Genomic DNA, 21,058 nt, shown 5'->3' on the forward strand with positions numbered 1-21,058 from the left:
TAATCATAAAAAGCCATAGGAAACTATTTACTTTAAAGAGGAATCAATAGGTTTGTAAACACATAACACACATATAAACCTGAAGCTCTAGTACTGTACACACATCTGTCAGTCAAGCAGATGTCATCTTGTAAAGCACCCTGTACAATTCAAGTTTCCTAAAGGAGAACAGAGTTGCTTGGGCAGGTTTACAGGGTGATGTACATCTGGTGTGGCAGATATCCATGTAGAAAGGGCATACTTGTGATGTCTGGAATAGACACACTAAAAGATGGCGCTGACTAAAAACAAAACAAAAAGAAAAGGAGTACTTGTGGCACCTTAGAGACTAACCAATTTATTTGAGCATAAGCTTTCGTGAGCTACAGCTCACTTCATTGGATGCATACTGTGGAAACTGCAGAAGACATTACATACACAGGGACCATGAAACAATACCTCCTCCCACCCCACTCTCCTGCTGGTAATAGCTTATCTAAAGTGATCACTCTCCTTATAATGTGTATGATAATCAAGTTGGGCCATTTCCAGCACAAATCCAGGTTTTCTCACCCTCCGCCCCCCCCCCCCCCCCCCCACACACACACACAAACTCACTCTCCTGCTGGTAATAGCCCATCCAAAGTGACCACTCTCTTTACAAAATGTATGATAATCAAGGTGGGCCATTTCCAGCACAAATCCAGGTTTTCTCACCACCACCCCCCCTTTTTTTCCAAAAACCATACACACAAACTCACTCTCCTGGTGGTAATAGCTTATCCAAAGTGACCACTCTCCTTACAATGTGTATGAAAATCAAAACAAAAACCCCTAAGCACAATAGTCTAAACTTCAAGGATTTTTTTTTAGTTGAGGATTTTTATGTAGATCACGTTTATAAAGGATTGTGACTTTTAACTTCCTATGCCAGATCTGTTCTCACATGTACATGACCAAATTTCTCTACTGTTCAGTAGGGAGAATGAAGCAGTGGATATAATTGCGTAATGACAGATATGAGGTGAACAGAGAATCCCAAGGATCATTTCCTGTGAGTTGGCTAGCTTCCAGCTAGTCTCAATGGACACACTGATGTAAAGGCTAAATGAAAATAGCTTGCTCTGAAGGGATTTCCCCCCCCCCACCCCTTTCTCATTTTACTTTGTAAAGCAAGGTATTGAAACAATTAGTTGACAGCATGGTGTTAGTTTTCTCACGGTAAATTAGGAAGATTAAGCAAACGTGGAAGTGCATTTTGGCTATAATCAGCAGATTTGGGGCTGTAATGCTTCTGCATCCTCTTGAGGATATGTTCATAACATTATTCATATTCTCCCTTTTCATAATGTGCAAACTTGTCCAAAGCCATCTTATACTCGCTTTTTATTCAAAGATTACAGTATTGCTGTGGCTTTTTGGGTTTTTTTAGTTTTGTAGCACAGAAATACAGAGGATCTGCATGCTAGTTATTACATCACTGCACTTGGCATGTACTACTGGCACAGATAAGATGAACCATTGCAATGGCCTTAATTTCTTTTTTATTAATTTTCCTAAAGTAAGTTGAATAGTAAGGCATACGTTTATATAATTATGGCACAAGCATGCCATAGGGGTGGTGAGATGAGCAGAATAATGTAAATATTTGCAGACCATTTATGCCGTAACTTAAAATTTTGTGTATGAAGCTATGTTCAGATTCTAAGCTACTTTAAGGGGCTAGATCCAGAAGGAAATACCTATGCAGGCTGGGCAGGCTTTTAAGTGTTGTGAATGATGGGTCTGCGGAATTCACATTTCGCCACTGTGCAAGAGCAAAAAAGGGAGAAAGAGGGGGCGAAGGTTGCAATAGGGAGTTAGCAAACGCTTTGGGAATGGAGGAGAGAGAGGACTTGAGCTCTTTGTGCTTTGGAAGACTATGCTGGACTCCTCTATTCATCCCTTCTTTCTGGCTTTGCTGCATTTCATCTCACCTTTCTGATCTCATCCAAGGCCCATTTAAATCAATTGTCAGGCCCAAAATGCAGCTGCTAAAATGATATTTCTCACTGCTGTTTTCAAATGGCTTCATTAGCCTCCCATCCCCTTCCACAGCAAGTTCAAGCTTCTTGTTCTCACTATTATGGCTCTGCAAAGCCCTACCTGCCTGCTATCTCTACTCCAAAGAGCTAGCACAGTCCTCCCCGTTCCCGTTGCTGACCCCTTTCTCCCAGGTCTCCCTCCTAGAAGCCTCTTTTGCATCCTTCTGCTTTGGCTTCATGCTTTCCTGCAGGCTACTCGGTGTGCTGAGAATTCCCTCCCTCTCTGCCTTGAAATCCTCTTTAAAGCTCACTTCCTCCATGAAGCCTTTCAGTGGCCTTTCCCCAAAGAATTATAAAAACCAAGAACAAAACCTGCACTGCTTCCAGACTGTAGCTATGCAACATGGTTTGGAATTGAATTGTCCTTTTAGGGTTGGCAGCTGACTTGATCTGTGTGTATAGAGCTGAGTATGCTGACAGTGCCCAATAAATGATAAGGTAGCAGCCTCCATGACTACATAGCCAGTGTTTTCTCCTCATCAATAGAAGGTACACGTACACCAAGGGTAAAATTTTCAAATGTGCATAAGTGACTTAGTAGCCTCGGTCCCAATTTCAAGTGTCTGAGTCACTTGGAAGCCTAAATTTCATTCAAAATCAATGAGATTTAAGCTGTTCAGTGCATAAGTCACTGAAAAATGGGACTGAGACTCCTAAATCACTTAGGTGCTTTTTAAAATTTGGGCCCCAGACAATACTGAATGCATTTTCCCTCCCAGTGATCATTCTTGCTCTGCAGAGTAACATCTCGGGTTGTATGATCAGAATCCCAAAACTGGATGCAAACATGTCACCACTTGCAGTCCCTGATGAGGATTTCCAGCTGGATGTGCTGAAATTACAAGGTCAACACATTTCAGAGTAAAAAACAGCCTTTTTTCAGCATAATTCACCAGGTACTTTTACTGCTTAGCGCATTGACCCATCCTACCCATCTCCAGTAGAATCTAGCACCTTTAATGCAGAGATGGTATCTGTGCTGATTCTAATACAACAAAATACATATGTGAATAAATCATATACATTTATTCTAAGTTCAGCATGAATACTGTGTTTCTGAAGGGACTTATAAATTTTTCACAAAGTTGTAAACCTACATATGCTAAAGGCATGAGAGGGAGAATAAAAGCAATGCCTGGATATAATTTATCATATACTTTATTTACAGTATGAAAACTTTTAAACTTTATATGTGTGTGATTCAGTGGCCTGATACATCTATAAGAGAGGTACGGGAAAGACATTATTCATAGCTTTCTTAAAACTTTTAAAAGGTGTGTTTATAAAAAGTTGTTTCCCTCTTCTGAGGACGCTTTTTTAGAAGTGCTTTAGGATTTTCTGAAAGTCTTTGTGTTTTCATTGAAAGAGACCTTTGCAAAAATGTACTGATAAAGAATGAAAATTCTCTCACTCTCAGTCACTCCATAAACTTCATTTAATCAAATCCCTATGAGATCGCTTTGGTAACCCATGGTTTTAAAATGTTAAGACCTGACATTTGTTGAGAATTATAGCTAACAAAGATACCAAACAAAGCTTCAAGTAGCTGCCTCTGCTTGGGGACAAAAAGCCCCAGACAAAGCAAGCAGGTGAAAACAAACACAGGATATTCCAGAAGAATAGGCAGACTAGATTAATTAACAGTCAAGAGATAATTGGCTTCTGCAAAAAGATTTCCTGCTAAATGAGTTAAAGAAAAGCATTTTTCCATCTGGTGTCCAGGGCTTGAAAAATTTACCCAACGCCCACTAGCCCAAACTCTTAGTCAGCTAAACAGAGTGAAAAATAGCTGAGCCACCCTGTCTCAAACCATACTTAGCCCCAAAGCCATAGTCCAGCATTTAAAAGGAACAAAACTGTTGCATACTGTTTTTGACCTCTGTTTAACTGTAACATATTGTCAATTTTCTATTTAATCCTTTCTAAATTATAATTTGCCTCCCTTGCTTTTATTTTACCTTCTTTCCCATCCTGACTTCACCTTTTTCTTTTTATTTCCTATAACAGATCATAGAATATCTTTCTCTTTGTAGTTTTCCAGGTGTTTTCTCTTTTTCTTCTCATTCTCTACTTTGTGTTCTCTGCCTCTTCCAATATATTTTCTGTCTCTACTTCCCCTCCCCCCCACTTAGCTCTGCAAAATCAGTCAATCTCTCTCTTTCAATCTCCTCTTTTAATTTATCCTATCTGCTGTTGAGCTCAGGAGGGGAGGAGAAGATTACAGGGTCAAAGTCCTTTTTATCAACCCATCCAGGTGAGCAGGCAACTACCTCAATCCCAGCTGCTGGGAAAGGAGAAGGTGCTTGTGATGCCTACTAAGATGCTGTCCCTAGATCCTGTCTTTTGTATCCACCTCTGACAAGTGGGGGTCCTGTCTATTTGTAGTTCCCTAGCCCCTAGACCGTCTCTGGCTGTTAGCAAGGAACAAAGAGCATTCTTTCTCTCACTATTCCCATCTACTGTCCAAGAGTTTCCGGTGCCTGCCTGGGTTGGGAGGTTTCCACTACTCTAACACTCCCGCAGCCTCTCCTGTGTGATGGGATGGGTCTCCGCTGCTTCCCTTAGCTTGGTGGCCATTGCAAGTGGTGTGTCTCCTTCCCATAGTCTGTTTGAGCCTTCCTCTCCGGTGACAAGCTCCAGCTGCAATTCATTGCTCTCCCAGGCTTTGATAGAATGAAATTGCCTGGATTCTTGTCCATTTCACTGCTGCAAACAGGTTTCTGAATAGCTGCACGGAAAACAGAAGATTCATGTGTCACTCTCCTGCAGCAGCTTGGAAAAATCCCTCTGAGCAGTAGAGGCACAAAAGCATGTTGTGTGTAGACTCAGAAGGATGACACTGCATTAATTTACATCTGCAGCTCACATATGAATGATTATTGTCACACCTATACAGACTAGAAACTTGTTTTTGAAATGCAAATTTAGATTCTACTAGAGTTGATGTCACATGGCCAAGAAATTTTCTACTTGTATCAGCCAAGTTGATTTTCAAGCCTTTCTAGCATCAAATGTGTAGTTTTAGTTTTGGCTTTGACTGTGCGTCAAATCCATTGTATCTGCCAAAGCAGGCAATGCCTTGGATGATGGTTAAATCTGAGCAAATATAGTTCTGCCTCTCACATCATGGTTCATTTTTATTTCTCTTTTAGCTAAACTACTATTAATTCAAATACAAAGGTGCAACAAAGTTCTTGTCACTGTATGAACTGCACACTTTACAAATATATAGAATAGTTATAGAGTAAATATCATTTTTCTAAATAGCTTTAGAAATTTTCTAACCTGTGTCCTCAGATAGCAACCTATTTTTGTTTTGTTTTTGTTTTGTTTTACTTTAAAAATTCACAGCCATCATGTGAGGCCAGATAGACTTTCTTTTCCTTTTTTCTTATCTGAGGTTGTTGACCTCAGGAGAGGAGGAGAAGGTTATAGGGTCAAAGTCTTTTCCTCCTTGGAGCTTGCTGCTTGCTGGGAGAAGACTGGCTGGAGAATAGATGTTTTAGAACAGGGGTTGAGGGTCATGATTTTAATTCTGTTAGGGAACAGCTGGTTTGAGTTTCTTTCCACTTCTATCTTCCCTCCATCCCTCACAAATCCATGGAGAGAGAAAAATTTGTTCAGAGGGAAGCAGTAACACAAAAATACACAATTCCAGTGTTTTAGCACATCAAATGTATCATCTTTTTGTGGGGCTTCATGTTAGGCGGGAAAAGAGAGCATTATTGAAATATTTGGAAAATACTGTTTTATACACTGGATTCAGTTTGAATTACAATGCTAGAGGTTTGCTTATTTACCTGCCAAATGTCAAATTGTTAATAGTAATTCATGTTCCACTGCCTTTTAATGGCAAACAACACGTACTATATTACTTTGTAATTTACTGAGATAAAGCTAATTATAAATGTATTGTATTAAAGTTTATTTACAAGGGACTGAAGAAAGGTCATTTGACTTGGCTATTTCTATTTAGATTTTTTTTCATCTTTGCATGCTGCTTTCATACACTAAGACCAAAGAGAAAGAGAGAAGCTCACAACTCTCAAATGAATGGCAAACTAGGAACAGATTTTTTTGTCTGCACTCCTCTGAAACATTGGCCTTGGGCTATGTTGGTGTGTGGCTCAACAGCAATCAGAGGTCATAATTTCATTGGCGGTTAGCATCAGGTTTAATTTTTCTAATATGTTACATTTACCAAATTGTCTGGTTTCAGTTATACTTATGCACTGACTGAATCAGCTTTGAGCAGCATGATGTTTTAAGGTACCTGAAAGGGTACAAGAACATTTATGGAACACATACACTAATTGTTTTTAACCACTTTCCTTTCTAAATACAAAAATGTGTTTTCAGAAAGCCATATAATAGTAGTAGTAGTAGTTAATGACAGTGCACTTTTTTCTATGAATGGAACATAAAAAATGAGTAAAATTGTTGATTTAACAAGACTGCCATCTACTGATTTATCCAATCAAAAAAAGCCCCTGATGAGCAGATCTTTAAGCCTTTTGTTTTTTTGTTTTTTTTAATTTAGCCTAATAATAATTAATAAGGAAAAATCTGTCATCTTAGGAATGCGACCAGGTTCATATAGATGATGTGTCTTCAGATGACAACGGCCAAGACTTAAGGTAAGTCAGAACCGACCAAGATAATATATTGGGTTTTGCGAGTTGTTTTCCTGGAAAAATGGTAAAATACCATGAAACATATATTGGGTCAAGTTCTGCCTTCATTTATGCCTTTGAAACTCCATCAATGTCACTAGTATACCTGACCGTTAATTTTGGTTCAACATATTTTGTTAATCTGGGAGTTTTCTTCATTCTAAATAGCACCTATAACTTCGGAACAGACGGCTTTCCTGCAGCAGCCACCAGCGCTAATTTATGCCTAGCAACGGGTGTGCGTGGAGGAGTGGACTGGATGAGAAAATTGGCCTTCCGTTACAGACGCGTAAAAGAAATCTACAACACCTACAAAAATAATGTTGGAGGCAAGTGTCCATCATAAATATTACTCATCTGTTTCTCGAAAGACAAATGAGAAGTTATAAATGAAAAGGATTAACCTTGCCTTTGTTTGCTGATCCTTTTCAACATGATTCTGTTTACTTAGAGAACTGTTCAGTTTGTAGTCTCTACAGAAAACTGTTCTTACAACTAATGGAAGCAGAAGGAAATAACAGAAAGGTATCTGAGTTTAAATACCGACACATTATTGAGTACCCTTTTCTACACCACAGGTCTTCTTGGTCCCGCAAAGAGAGAAGCTTGGTTGCAACTTAGAGCAGAAATTGAAGCTCTTACAGATTCTTGGTTAACACTTGCACTGAAAGCACTCACACTTATTCATTCTAGGTAAGTATATAAGAGTTATCATGGCAGCACAGAATATTCATGAAACCTAACAATGTGTTACACACACAAAACTTCATTAAAAGAACATTACGTTTACACAAGCAAGCACTCAAAAATTAGAAAATACCACAATCAAGTTTGATTATGCAATCTTAATTGGGCCTCCTTGTTGCATATGCATTATGATACAATGTTTAATTACATGATTACATACTATTTTTCCCACAGAATTCTCTGCCTCATTTAGTGAGCTGCTCTTCAATACTTTGTTTTCTCTTCATTTTATGGCCCTGGGACTTCTTTACAGCATACTATTCAAACTGACATAAAGACAAAATTAATCATTTCCTCATGTGCTTTTCTGTTGCAGTCATCACTGTACATCTGAGTGCTTAACAAACATTAATGAATTTATTTTTACAACACCCCTGTTAGGTGAGGGTATTATCCCCATTTTATAGAGGGGAAATTGAGGCACAGAGAGATTAAGATCAAAAGAATCCATTTGGGTGTCAAATTTAAGACACCTGGGACCTGATTTCTTAGAGTAATTAGTATTTACATAGCTTTTCCTATATTCAAAGAACAGATCTCATTGACTTCAGTTGCAGCCATGAGCGCTCAGCCTTTCTGCAAATCAGACCAAGAGTCTCAAGTCAAGCATCAAGAAACAAAGGAATACACAATTAGCGACCAACCCCTGTGCAAAGTTTGGTTTAAAAGATGTAACCAGAAACACAAAAGAACTCTGTGGCAGATGCAGGGATAGAATCCAGTTCTCCAGGGCAACATTCAGCTGTCTTAATTCTGAGACCAGCTGTTCTCTTCCAGAAGTCCCCTGCCTTGTTCACTACAGATCTTCCAATCTCTGCAAAAGATGAGGCGAGGGTCTTACAGAAAACAGTTTCCTTCCCCACAAAGTGCCCCCAGAGCAGGTCTGTCCTGAGGCAAGGGTCCTGTGGGGAAAAAAAAGAGTACAGTAAAAGCTGTGTTATCCAGCCCTGTACCAACCAGAAAGCTCTATAAACCGGCTTTTCTAATCTCCATAGAAAGTCCAGTTTATAGTCCTGGTTGGGGTGGGGCCAGCAGGCTCCCTACCTGACTCCATGTGGCTCCCCAGAAGACATGTCGCTGCTGCTCCTAGGCAGAGGAATGGCCACGAGGGGTTTGGAGTGCGGGGTTGGGGTGTGGGCTCTGGAAGGGAGTTTGGGTGCGGGAGGGGGCTCACCTCGGGCGGCTCCCCACAAGCGGCAACCTGTCCCTGCTGCTCCTAGGCAGAGGAATGGCAGGCGGCTCTGTGCACTGCTTCTGTCCCGCCCTGAGTTCTGGCTCTGCAGCTCCCATTGGCCAGGAACCACGGCCAATGGGAGATGCAGGGGCGGCACCTGCAGGTGGAGACAGTGTGCAGAGCCACCTGCTGTACCTCTGCCTAGGAGCAGATGGGACAGGTCGCTACTTGCGGGGAGCCGCCCTCTGACATTTCCCAACTGTTCAGTGCTTGAATTGCAATTAATAATGTTGTTTTAATGTAGACTTTTGTGAGTACTTTCTAAGTTTTTAAAAAAGCAAATTAGAAAAAAACAGAAGTTTCATCGTGTGGCATCTTATTAATGGCCACGTGGGTGGTCAGAAGGGTTGGAACCCTTACATCTACCACAAAAGACCTCTGTCACTTTAGCTGATGGAGTAACTGTAGCAGGAGTAGGTCATCCTCTCTGTGGATCAGCACTAGATGCAGGTGGGTTGCTTTGCCAGTGGGCTTCACAGATATTTGCTGACAGCAGCAGAATGGTGAAACTCAGGGGTGTGTGGTTCCATTCCAAGCTCTAGAAAGGATTATGCTGTCGTGGATACGCTCTCCTCCCCATACCCACCCCAATCTTCACCCCTTCTACCTTAACCCTTCCAATCTGTCCCTGCCCCAGCCTGTCTGTACCGCACTTCTGGCTCCTCATCCCAGTTCCATTCTCTTCACCTTTAGTCCCAGTTTTCATTCTTCAGGCCGCTGATCCCAGGCTTCTTGCCCTGTAAGTCCTTGCCTTATCCCTCCAGACTCCCAGACTGCCTCCCCCCTTAGCCTGCTTCCTGTCTCCTTGTCCAGCTGTTCCCAGTCCCCTCCACTCACCTTCCTAACTCCTTGTTGCCAATCTCCTTGCCCAGCCAGTGCCAGTTCCCTCCCCCACTCCCTGACCTCTCTGTCTCTGTCTCTCTCGTTCTCATTTCCCAGCTCCATGGTCTCCAGTCACCACCCACCCACATTTCCCATCCCCATTTGCACCCAGTCTCCTTCCCTGGGCTTCATTGTCCTCATCTCCTCTGGCTCCTTGGCCCAGTCTCTCTCTCCATTCAGTCCCAGTTCTCCCCTGTAATGTGGCCCCTTATCAGAGCTGTCTCCTCTCCATTCCCATTCTCCCCCCCACACACACTCCAGTTCTGCATCCTATCCCTGTTCCCCCCTACCCTCCGTCTCCCTTAACTCCCACCCCATTACTCTCCCCAACTCCCAGACCTAGTCTCCTTTCCTATCCAGTCCTAGTCTGCATCCCGGGTTCCCAGTCCCAGTTTCTGCCCTCTGCCAGCCTCCAATTCCAGTCTTCATCCCCTGGACTCCCTGTCCCAATATACTTCTCCAACACTGCGTCTCAGAGCCCTAAGTCTGGCCCTTCTCCTCTTGGTTTTTGAATTGGATGGCTTCTTCCTCCACACTTCCTGGGTGCCAGAACTGGGATGGGTGGTCATTAAGAGCACAGGAGAGACAGGCTCCATACTCTCAGTTCTAGTGCCTGGGTCCACACCAGCCCAGAGCAGCCATTATAGGAAAAGTCCAGCTTCACCTCTGTAGCTCTGGGCTGGAGGAAGCATGCTCAGTCACCCTGTGGGGATGGTGTGTGCACATTCCAATCACACAGGAACTATGAGGGGATGGAGCATCTTCAGTGGCTCTGTGCGGATGATACCTGTGCAGTCTGGTCATCATTAGGAGCTGTGAGAGACTAGAGCATGCTCAATAAGGACGGAATCTTCTGAGGTTTTATCTTTTAAACTCTAGCAAGTCTCTTCTGAGCATGTGTGAACTGTGATTTTATTCTGAGGTTTATGACTTGGCCAAATGTGGCTGAGTTTTCATGATGATGGTAAAAGGCACATCCCTGACATAAAGGTTCCACTCCCTTGCCAAATTTCAAATCCCTGCTCCTACTAACATTGGAACCACTGCACTTCACTCCCAGGCAGGGCACCAGACATTACTGGTGGCTTTCAGCCTCAAGGCATCCCTAATCCTTGCAGCCCTGCACTCGGCCCCTCTAATAGCCCTGCTCTCTGGCTGTGCTCCGAAGTATGGGGGCACTAGAACTTTCCAAAGAGAACTAGGAAATTTTTCACAGTAAAAAACATAGTATTTTTTCCTTGCCTCATTCTCAGAAACAACTGAACGCTTCTGGCTGAAATTTTCAAAAATAAAATAAAAAAAACCTGAGGCAGACATGGAAATTTTCATCCTGAATAGTTAAATTTGACAAAGTTATAAGCAACTGAAAATAGGGTCTTATAATGGGAAGTGTTGTGCAACCTTAATAATAGGTAGCGTTAACAATCTGCCTGTAATGCCTATGGTTTAGGAGATACTGCATGGTGTACATGGTCTGTGAGTCAGGAGATTTGAGTTCTTTTCCCTCTTCAGCAAATGTCCTGCTGTGTGCACGTGACATTTCTGTGTCTCAATTTCTACACCTGTAAAATGGGGATAATTCTTCAAGTAGTGTCCCTAGGACTGCTCCACAGTAGCTTGTGTCCCTGCACTGCTGGTTGGCGAACATTGGCAGCTGTGTACATTAGGCCCACACATGCACTGTCTCTCATCATGCCCTGCCACATGATCTAACCCTCCTCAGTTCCTTGTCAACTGCCCCTGGCTAGAGATGGGACCATTAGCAGTCTGTTTGTGATCGTTAATTTCTTTAGTGTTTCTAGTTTGTTAGTGTCCTTAGTCTTAGCTGTAGTCTCTTTTATTTTCTCTACCCCCAATATAAAAAAAAAGACTTTATTTCCCCCCCTTTTTCATTGGGGGCCCCTTCCCCAATGGTCTAGTTCACCAGACTTCAAGAAGTGCCTCTCCTACAAAGAGGCCATCCCTGTGGCAGACAAGCACTCGCGCAGCGTACACTGCCTCGGGGAAGGCCACATCACACAGAAGTGTGGTGTCTGCCAGCAACTCAGACCCAGGTCTCACAAGGACAGAGAGTTGAGACAGAAGATCATCTTCATGGAGGCAGCCATCTAGCCCTCCCTAAACCCTCACCAAGAGTCACCTGGCAGATGTGAGTCTTCCCCACAGCCCTCAACATCCAAGGATGGGTCAAAGAAATCAGCCACAGACCCCTCTTGTAAAGTCATTCAAAAAGAGAGCTGTGGGTCACCAGAGTGAGCTCCGAGCTAGCCACAAAAGATCTCCAGCACACTCAGTACCATTGGCACCGAGACAGTCCCAGCTCACAAAGATCAGGAGTGTCAGGTACCGTTGACAGGCCTAAGGACCTAATGGGCACTGGCACTGAGTCAACAGAACCAACTGACAAAGATAGGAGCAAACGGCATTCCAGTAAGAAGATGCTGCCGGTATATGATGTTCCTTTGGCACCGTCATCGGTCTGTATGGGCAAGATCCCCGACACGCTCTGTACCACCAATGGCACTGGGTCAGTCAGCTCCACTAGCATTTCGGCACTCAAGAGACCTCCGGGTATCTAGCATACCAGACTCTCCTCTTCTTGGCACCGGGACCTTGGCACAGCATCTCCCCCTAGTGTAGGAGTCTTCTCCAGTACCCTGCCATGCACCCCCTCTTTTGAGTGAGGAGTAGTGAGCCAGAGGAGACAGTTTCCCACTATTCCCATGCTCCCTATTGTGCCCACTCCCACTGCCAAGAGGCTCCGAGAGTATACTGCCTCAGTGGCTGTACTGGGATCCCTGGGCTACATATTGCCCCATTCTTCTTGAGCTCCCAGCCTTGCTCGTACCCCCCAAGACATTCCCCCTCGGCTACGGCATCTAGAACCTTGGAACTCCCAGAGGAGATTGCTGAGAGCAGGAGGGCGGAATTGAGGAAAATGTGACTCCAAGGACCAACAACATCTCATCCTCTTCCTCCCCAGATGAAGCATTCATGTCCCTGCCACTGTGCTTAGCTGATGATTTCCGGCTTTTCCAGTACTTGGGAAAAAGGGTTGGAAGAAGTCAAGGACACCCATCACAAACTCCGTGACATATTACACTCTTCCTCGGCCTCTAAAATAGCCTTCCCCATCAAGGAGGCTTGACAGGACCTTGAAAAAACCATATGGCAGACCCCAGCATCAGTGACACCTACTTGTAAACAGGCTGATAAAAAATATTACATACCAGTTAAGGGGATGGAATTTCTTTTCTTCCCCTCTCCCCCAAACTCAATAGCTGTGGATGCAGTAAACTCCTGGGGCTATGAGCACCAAATGATATCTGATAGGGATTGGAAGCACTTGGACCTCTTTGGGAGGAAGGCCTATTCCTCGGTCACACTACATTTTCGAATAGCTAATTGTCAAGCCTTAACAATGAAATACATCTACATCGACTATTGGAAACCTGACAACTTTATTGATCAGTTTCCAGAGTCACAGCACAACCAGTTCAAAGCTATCATTGAGGAAGGACAACTGGTAGCCCAAACAGTGCTACAGACTGCCTTCAATGCAGCCAACACTGTGACCCAGTCCAGCTCCACTGCGGTGGTTATGCAATGTGCATCACAGCTTGCCAAAGTCAATATATCCCTGGATTGGTGAAAGGACCCAGCAGATGTTTGCAAAGGGATTCCTTTTGTGAAAATTTCCCCGTTGTTGCTTCTCACCACCGACGCATCCCTTATAGGATGAGGCACACATCTAAATGGCCTTACAACACAAGGCAAGTGGTCATCCATGGAGATATCCTTGTACATCAAGCTCCTCGAGCTCAGGGCATTCAGAAATGTCTGCACTCGTTTTCTCCCACTGATCACACACCAAAGTCCTAATAGACAACATAGCATGCATGTATTACATAAATTGACAAAGAGGAGCCAGGTTGCCCACCCTCTGCTCAGAAGCGATAAGGCTATGGAACTAACTGGTGCATCTCCACTACATTACGGTATCAGCAGATTACCTTCTGGGCACACAAAACTCTATAGAAGACATCCTAAGTTGCAAGTTCCCTCACAACCATGAATGGAAATAAACCCAGCAGTACTTTATGACCTATTTAGATGCTGGGGTACACTGACCACAGATCTGGTCGCTAATCACTTGAACAAGAAATGTCCACACTCCTGCTCCAGAGCAGGGATAGGACAACACTCCCTAGGTGATGCTCTCCTTCTTCCCTGGGACAGGGACCTTTTTTATGCCTTTCCTCTATTCCGACTACTGTAGAAAGTCCTGTTGAAAATAAAAAGGGAAGGCCCATACGTTGTATTGATTGATCCCACTTGGTCGAGACAGTCTTGGTACCCTTACCTGTCACATCGGGTGATGTGCCCACCAGTCTTTCTCCAATCCACTCCATACTTCCTCTCGCAGAACAAATGACACACTGTACATCCCAGCCTGGGCATTCTTCACCTCAAGGCTTGGCTCCTTCATGGTTCCAGTGCTTAGAGAACTGCTGCTCAAAGGAGGTACAAGAGGTATTTCTACACAATAGAAAGTCCTCAACATGCTGTACTTACCTGCAGAAGTGGTTCAGGTTTCGGATTTGGTGCAGTTCCCAACAAATCTCCCTGATATTCACAACCCTTCCAAAGATCTTAGATTATGTACTGACTCTAAAAAAAAAAATCGGGACTATCTCTTCCACCAACAAGTAGAAATGTTCATAATGCTATCAAACCCAACCACTAAATGATTCCTCCGGGGTATAATAAACCTTTCTCCACACTCCCGACACCCCACACCTACATGGGACCTAAACCTGGTGTTGAAAGGCCTAACTAGACCGCCCTTTGAACCCAGGGCCACCTGTTTGCTTATGTACCTGTTGAAGAAAATGGCCTTCCTGGTAGCAATCACCTCGACTAGGAGAAATAGCAGCTCTGATGGCACATCACCCTCCATGGTATTCTTTCAGGACAAGGTTACGCTCAGGCCGCACCAAAAATTCATCCCCAAGGTAACTGCCCTGTTCCATATAAACCAAGTGATTCACCTTCCGACTTTTTACCCCAAGCCTCACTGTGACAGCAAGGAGACTGTATTACACACACTAGATGTCAGACGGGCCCTAGCCTTTTACCTGGATAGGACGAAGTCTTTCAGGAAGTCCCCGAAGCTGTTCCTCTCTATTATGAAAAGATCCAAGGGCTCAGCAATATCAATCCAGAGACTCTCCAAGTGGGTCTCAGGCTGCATTAGACAATATAATCAGATTCATAACATGACCCCTCCAGATACTATTCGCATGCACTGCACAAGATCATTCTCATCTGTTGCCTTCTTCAAGAATGTCCCTATCTCAGAAATCTGTAGAGTATTGATGTTGGGCGTCAGTCTACACCTTTGCAGAACACCAAGCAATTACTGGGGACCTGCCTCCGATGCCATCTTTAGCTCCACAGTACTGTCATCTGTAACTGACCCAACTCTGAAGCCCCAGCCCTCCAGTAGGGATATTGCTTGGAAGTCACCTAAAGAGGAGCACCCATAGGGACACTACTTGAAGAAGAAGTTACGCAATAATGATGACCTTTCGAGATGTGTCCCTCATGGGTGCTCCCCAACCCACCCGCCTCCCCTCTACTTTGGAGTTCTTGTCAATGGCTCTGCAGTAGAGAAGGAACTGAGGGGGGTTAGCCTGCACATGCTGGATAGCCTTGTGGAGGGGCACGAGGAGAGACAGCCTCGTGGTGGGGCATAATGGACACTGCTACCAAAGTTCTCTGATCAGCAGTATAAGGATGCAAGCACACCTACAGTGGAGCACCCACAGGGAGACACATCTTGAAGAACCATTGTTACAGCACTAGGTGAGTAAATTTTTCTTCTGATTCCCTTCCTTTCTAAAGTACTTTGAGACTATGATGGTGAGGTTTTGTTGGGGGGAGAATGGAGGAAGGTTAATTTTTCCCTTTTTTTTTAGTGTTAATATATATATGTGTATATTTAAGGGTGTCTGTTTTTGTTTTCTTGCAGGACAAACTGTGTGAATATTCTAGTAACAACTACTCAACTTATTCCAGCTCTGGCAAAAGTCTTGTTGTATGGATTAGGGGTTGTATTTCCAATAGAAAATATTTACAGTGCAACTAAAATAGGTGAGGTTTTTTAATAACATGATGAAATATTTGAGGCCATAGTTCTAAATGAAAAACCATATGTATCTGTATATTCATATCACGATAGCATCTAGGGACTAATGATAAATAACATACCTTACAGTAGAACACCATTCATACTGAGGGATCCTACAGCACCTAACTGTCAGGGTGGTTAAGCACTGGACTAAATTGCCTAGGGAGGTTGTGGAATCTCCATCCTTGGGGATTTTTAAGAGCAGGTTGGACAAACACCTGGACAAAGACCAGGGATGGTCTAGATAATATTTAGTCCTGCCTTGAGGGCAGGGGACTCGACTAGAGGACCTATCGAGGTACCTTCCAGTTCTGTGATTCTATGATTTTACAAACTTAGGCCCTGTTCCAGCAAGCTTGGTAGACCCTTTGCTGAACTGGAGCCCTAAGCTACTATATAACCACTAAAATGCACTGCATCATCCACAACTGAAATGCAGCCACTCCTGCGATGAACTACAATAGCTTTTTAACAGCTCATTGCAACACTACATAATAGTTTAGATCAGGAAAGTCACTATTCTGTATGTTTGATTTTAAGTCTCAGTGTGTCCAAAATGAATTCATTTTTTAGTTCATAGAGATTCACTGTACTGTTTTTTTTTCCTGTATCCATGTGTAAATCAGACAAGATGCTATTAACTGTAACCTTTAAGGGCTATCTTCTAAAACAGAAATTCAAAAGTTCAGTCATAAGTGTAAAGCATTCAGTCTAAATCTAGACAAAACTAAAAATTTATATGGTGAAATTCCAGGGCTCGGTGTCTTCATCAGAGCCCATTGACAAAAGAATTTACCAGAAGCTAAAATGTTTGCCTCCAGAATTTAGTTATTTTAAGTTTATTCAAACTGAAATTAATAAATTTGTGCCAAAGTCTATGCAGATTTGTTTCTCAGTGAAACACAGGAATATCAGATTGGTTAACTAGAAGTACATAATACCATATATTAGAGACACAAGGTGGGGGAGTTAATATCTTTTATTGGACCAACTTATTTTGGTAAGAGAGACAAGCTTTCAAGCTTACACAGAGCTTTTCTTCAGACCTGGGAAACAGAGTGTCACAGCAAAATACAAAGTGGAACAGAAATAGCATAAGTAGTTAACACATATTCACGGGACCATTCAAGGTGAAGTGACCTGTTGACACCTTTCCAATCATAAGGGGAAGAGAAAGGAGAAGGAGGACAGGCAGCTAGTTGTCACCTACCATCCTATACTGGGAACCCATCTGAGGTATCCTCAAACAAGTACAACCCATATTCAATGGATACTCCATCCTGAAAGAAATATTTCCTGAACCCATTCTTCTGGCCTTCAAACAATCTCCAACCTCTCCAAGTTCATTATCAGAAGCAAGCTCCCCATAGAACCAGGACACATCAGCCCCAAAGCGGCACCAGACCCTGCCAGAACAACAGATGCAAGACCTGGAGACATATCTCCACTGCTACAATCAACAACATACTCCATAACACACCTCTCAATATCCTTGGGTACTACACATGCATATCACAGCATGTGGTGTACCTCATCCAGTGCACTAAATGCCCCAATGACAACTATGTGAGTGAAACCAGGCAGTCACTACGCTCTTGAATGAACTCACACAGGAAAATGATAAAAGACAAAACACAACATCACCTGTGGGTGAACACTTTTCACAGACCTATCTGTGATATCTGACCTATCAGTCCTTATTCTCAAAGGAAACCTGCACAAAACTTTCAGAAAACTAGCGTGGGAGCTTAAATTTGTAACTTTGCTAGACACTAAAAATCATGGACTGAATAGACACAAAAAGAAAAGGAGGACTTGTGGCACCTTAGAGACTAACCAATTTATTTGAGCATAAGCTTTCGTGAGCTACAGCTTATTTCATCGGATGCATACTGTGGAAAGTGTAAAAGATCTTTGTATATACACACAAAGCATGAAAAAATACCTCCTCCCACCCCACTCTCCTGCTGGTAATAGCTTATCTAAAGTGATCACTCTCCTTACAATGTGTATGATAATCAAGTTGGGCCATTTCCAGCACAAATCCAGGTTTTCTCACCCCCCCCCGCCCCCCTCCACACACACAAACCCACTCTCCTGCTGGTAATAGCTTGTCTAAAGAGACCACTCTCCTTACAATGTGTATGATAATCAAGGTGGGCCATTTCCAGCACAAATCCAGGGTTTAACAAGAACATCTGGGGGGGGGGGGGGGGGAGGAAAAAACAAGGGGAAATAGGTTACCTTGCATAATGACTTAGCCACTCCCAGTCTCTATTCAAGCCTAAGTTAATTGTATCCAATTTGCAAATGAATTCCAATTCAACAGTTTCTCGCTAAAGTCTGGATTTGAAGTTTTTTTGTTGTAATATAGCAACTTTCATGTCTGTAATCGCGTGACCAGAGAGATTGAAGTGTTCTCTGACTGGTTTATGAATGTTATAATTCTTGACGTCTGATTTGTGTCCATTTATTCTTTTACGTAGAGACTGTCCAGTTTGACCAGTGTACATGGCAGAGGGGCATTGCTGGCACATGATGGCATATATCACATTGGTGGATGTGCAGGTGAACAAGCCTCTGATAGTGTGGCTGATGTTATTAGGCCCTGTGATGGTGTCCCCTGAATAGATATGTGGGCACAGTTGGCAACGGGCTTTGTTGTAAGGATAGGTTCCTGGGTTAGTGGTTCTGTTGTGTGGTATGTGGTTTCTGGTGAGTATTTGCTTCAGGTTGGGGGGCTGTCTGTAGGCAAGGACTGGCCTGTCTCCCAAGATTTGTGAGAGTGTTGGGTCATCCTTCAGGATAGGTTGTAGATCCTTAATAATGCGTTGGAGGGGTTTTAGTTGGGGGCTGAAGGTGACGGCTAGTGGCGTTCTGTTATTTTCTTTGTTAGGCCTGTCCTGTAGTAGGTGACTTCTGGGAACTCTTCTGGCTCTATCAATCTGTTTCTTCACTTCCGCAGGTGGGTATTGTAGTTGTAAGAATGCTTGATAGATATCTTGTAGGTGTTTGTCTCTGTCTGAGGGGTTGGAGCAAATGCGGTTGTATCGCAGAGCTTGGCTGTAGACGATTGATCATGTGGTGTGGTCAGGGTGAAAGCTGGAGGCATGTAGGTAGGAATAGCGGTCAGTAGGTTTCCGGTATAGGGTGGTGTTTATGTGACCATTGTTTATTAGCACTGTAGTGTCCAGGAAGTGGATCTCTTGTGTGGACTGGACCAGGCTGAGGTTGATGGTGGGATGGAAATTGTTGAAATCATGGTGGAATTCCTCAAGGGCTTCTTTTCCATGGGTCCAGATGATGAAGATGTCATCAATATAGTGCAAGTAGAGTAGGGGCGTTAGGGGACAAGAGCTGAGGAAGCGTTGTTCTAAGTCAGCCATAAAAACGTTGACATACTGTGGGGCCATGCGGGTACCCATAGCAGTGCCGCTGATCTGAAGGTATACATTGTTCCCAAATGTAAAATAGTTATGGGTAAGGACAAAGTCACAAAGTTCAGCAACCAGGTTAGCCGTGACATTATCGGGGATAGTGTTCTTGACGGCTTGTTGTCCATCTTTGTGTGGAATGTTGGTGTAGAGGGCTTCTACATCCATAGTGGCCAGGATGGTGTTATCAGGAAGATCACCGATGGATTGTAGTTTCCTCAGGAAGTCAGTGGTGTCTCGAAGGTAGCTGGGAGTGCTGGTAGCGTAGGGCCTGAGGAGGGAGTCTACATAGCCAGACAATCCTGCTGTCAGGATGCCAATGCCTGAGATGATGGGGCGCCCAGGATTTCCAGGTTTATGGATCTTGGGTAGTAGATAGAATATCCCAGGTCAGGGTTCCAGGGGTGTGTCTGTGTGGATTTGATCTTGTGCTTTTTCAGGGAGTTTCTTGAGCAAATGCTGTAGTTTCTTTTGGTAACTCTCAGTGGGATCAGAGGGTAAAGGGTCATTATGCAAGGTAACCTATTTCCCCTTTTTTTTTCCTACCCCCCTCCCCCCGATGTTCTTGTTTAACCCTGGATTTGTGCTGGAAATGGCCCACCTTGATTATCAGACTCATTGTAAGGAGAGGTTTCAGAGTAACAGCCGTGTTAGTCTGTATTCGCAAAAAGAAAAGGAGTACTTGTGGCACCTTAGAGACAGTTAGTCTCTAAGGTGCCACAAGTACTCCTTTTCTTATTGTAAGGAGAGTGGTCACTTTAGGTAAGCTATTACCAGCAGGAGAGTAGGATGGGAGGAGGTATTTTTTCATGCTTTGTGTGTATATAAAAAGATCTTCTACACTTTCCACAGTATGCATCCGATGAAGTGAGCTGTAGCTCCCGAAAGCTCATGCTCAAATAAATTGGTTAGTCTCTAAGGTGCCACAAGTCCTCCTTTTCTTTTTGCGAATACAGACTAACACGGCTGTTACTCTGAATAGACACACTGGATCTATGGCTTATTACAACAATCTATAACCTCTTGGGGGACGCTAGCCATGCAGCCCCACCCCTTCTGCCCCAGGCCCCACCCCTACCATCTGCCAGAACACTAATCTATGCTTTAGACATACTGTAGGTGGGAAAAAAATGTAAAATTAAACCTATATTGTGAAAAACTGAAATGCTGTTTTACAATGGAAGCACTTAGGCAATCTTGACTATAGACCTCACAATGTACTCTGTCTGGGTTTTCAGTTCCAAACTTAAGACAATGAACTATGAAGAGTGCAGAGTTTCCTGTTCACTAACTTTGGCCCCAGTCTTGGATTGGGATTCATTAGCATAAGCCTTTGCAGAGATCCCACTGAAGTAAGGAGCTGTGCTTATATTAAGTAACCACTCAGTGGACAAACAACAAAGGTTGTCTCCTGAGGGAGATGCTCTTTTTTAATTAAAGGTGGGTGAGAATTTCATGTACAAAGTTGAAGACAATCCAATGCAAGATCAGTTCCTTTGTCTTTACAGATGTATAACTTATGGGCATTTGAGTCCAAAGCATTATTCAGGAGGCTGGCTACAGACAAACAGCACAAAATTCCCCTTTCAGAGGGCAACTCTCTGAAGTCATGAGTGTGTCAGGTGTGGGGCTTGCACCTGCTTGCCATAGGAAGTGGGGAGGTGGTGTGGAGGCAGGCTTCTGCTATGCGATGTCTATTCTCCACAAGTATAGGATCTGTTAAAAGACCGTAAGTAGATTTTACAGCTGACTGTCAGCAGTTCTAACTGATGTCAGGAGCCGTGTCTCTGACACTCTGCTCTCACTCCTGTGCTGAGCACAGAATTGATCCA

The 21,058-nt window shown here is 43.5% G+C and overlaps 1 protein-coding gene across 14 annotated transcripts in view; it reads left to right on the top strand.

Annotated features, from left to right (window-relative positions):
* EYA1 (EYA transcriptional coactivator and phosphatase 1) overlaps nt 1–21,058 on the top strand; it is a 227,777-nt gene that overhangs the window by 194,555 nt on the left and 12,164 nt on the right. For all 14 annotated transcript variants that reach the window (XM_075125123.1, XM_075125125.1, XM_048840933.2 and 11 more), the window contains 4 exons: nt 6,642–6,700; nt 6,905–7,065; nt 7,315–7,429; nt 15,634–15,755. In XM_075125123.1, the coding sequence (XP_074981224.1) occupies nt 6,642–6,700; nt 6,905–7,065; nt 7,315–7,429; nt 15,634–15,755 (457 nt within the window). The remainder of the gene's footprint in view (nt 1–6,641; nt 6,701–6,904; nt 7,066–7,314; nt 7,430–15,633; nt 15,756–21,058) is intronic.

This window comes from Caretta caretta, chromosome 2 (assembly GCF_965140235.1).
Source record: "Caretta caretta isolate rCarCar2 chromosome 2, rCarCar1.hap1, whole genome shotgun sequence".
Classification (NCBI taxonomy): Eukaryota; Metazoa; Chordata; order Testudines; family Cheloniidae; genus Caretta; species Caretta caretta.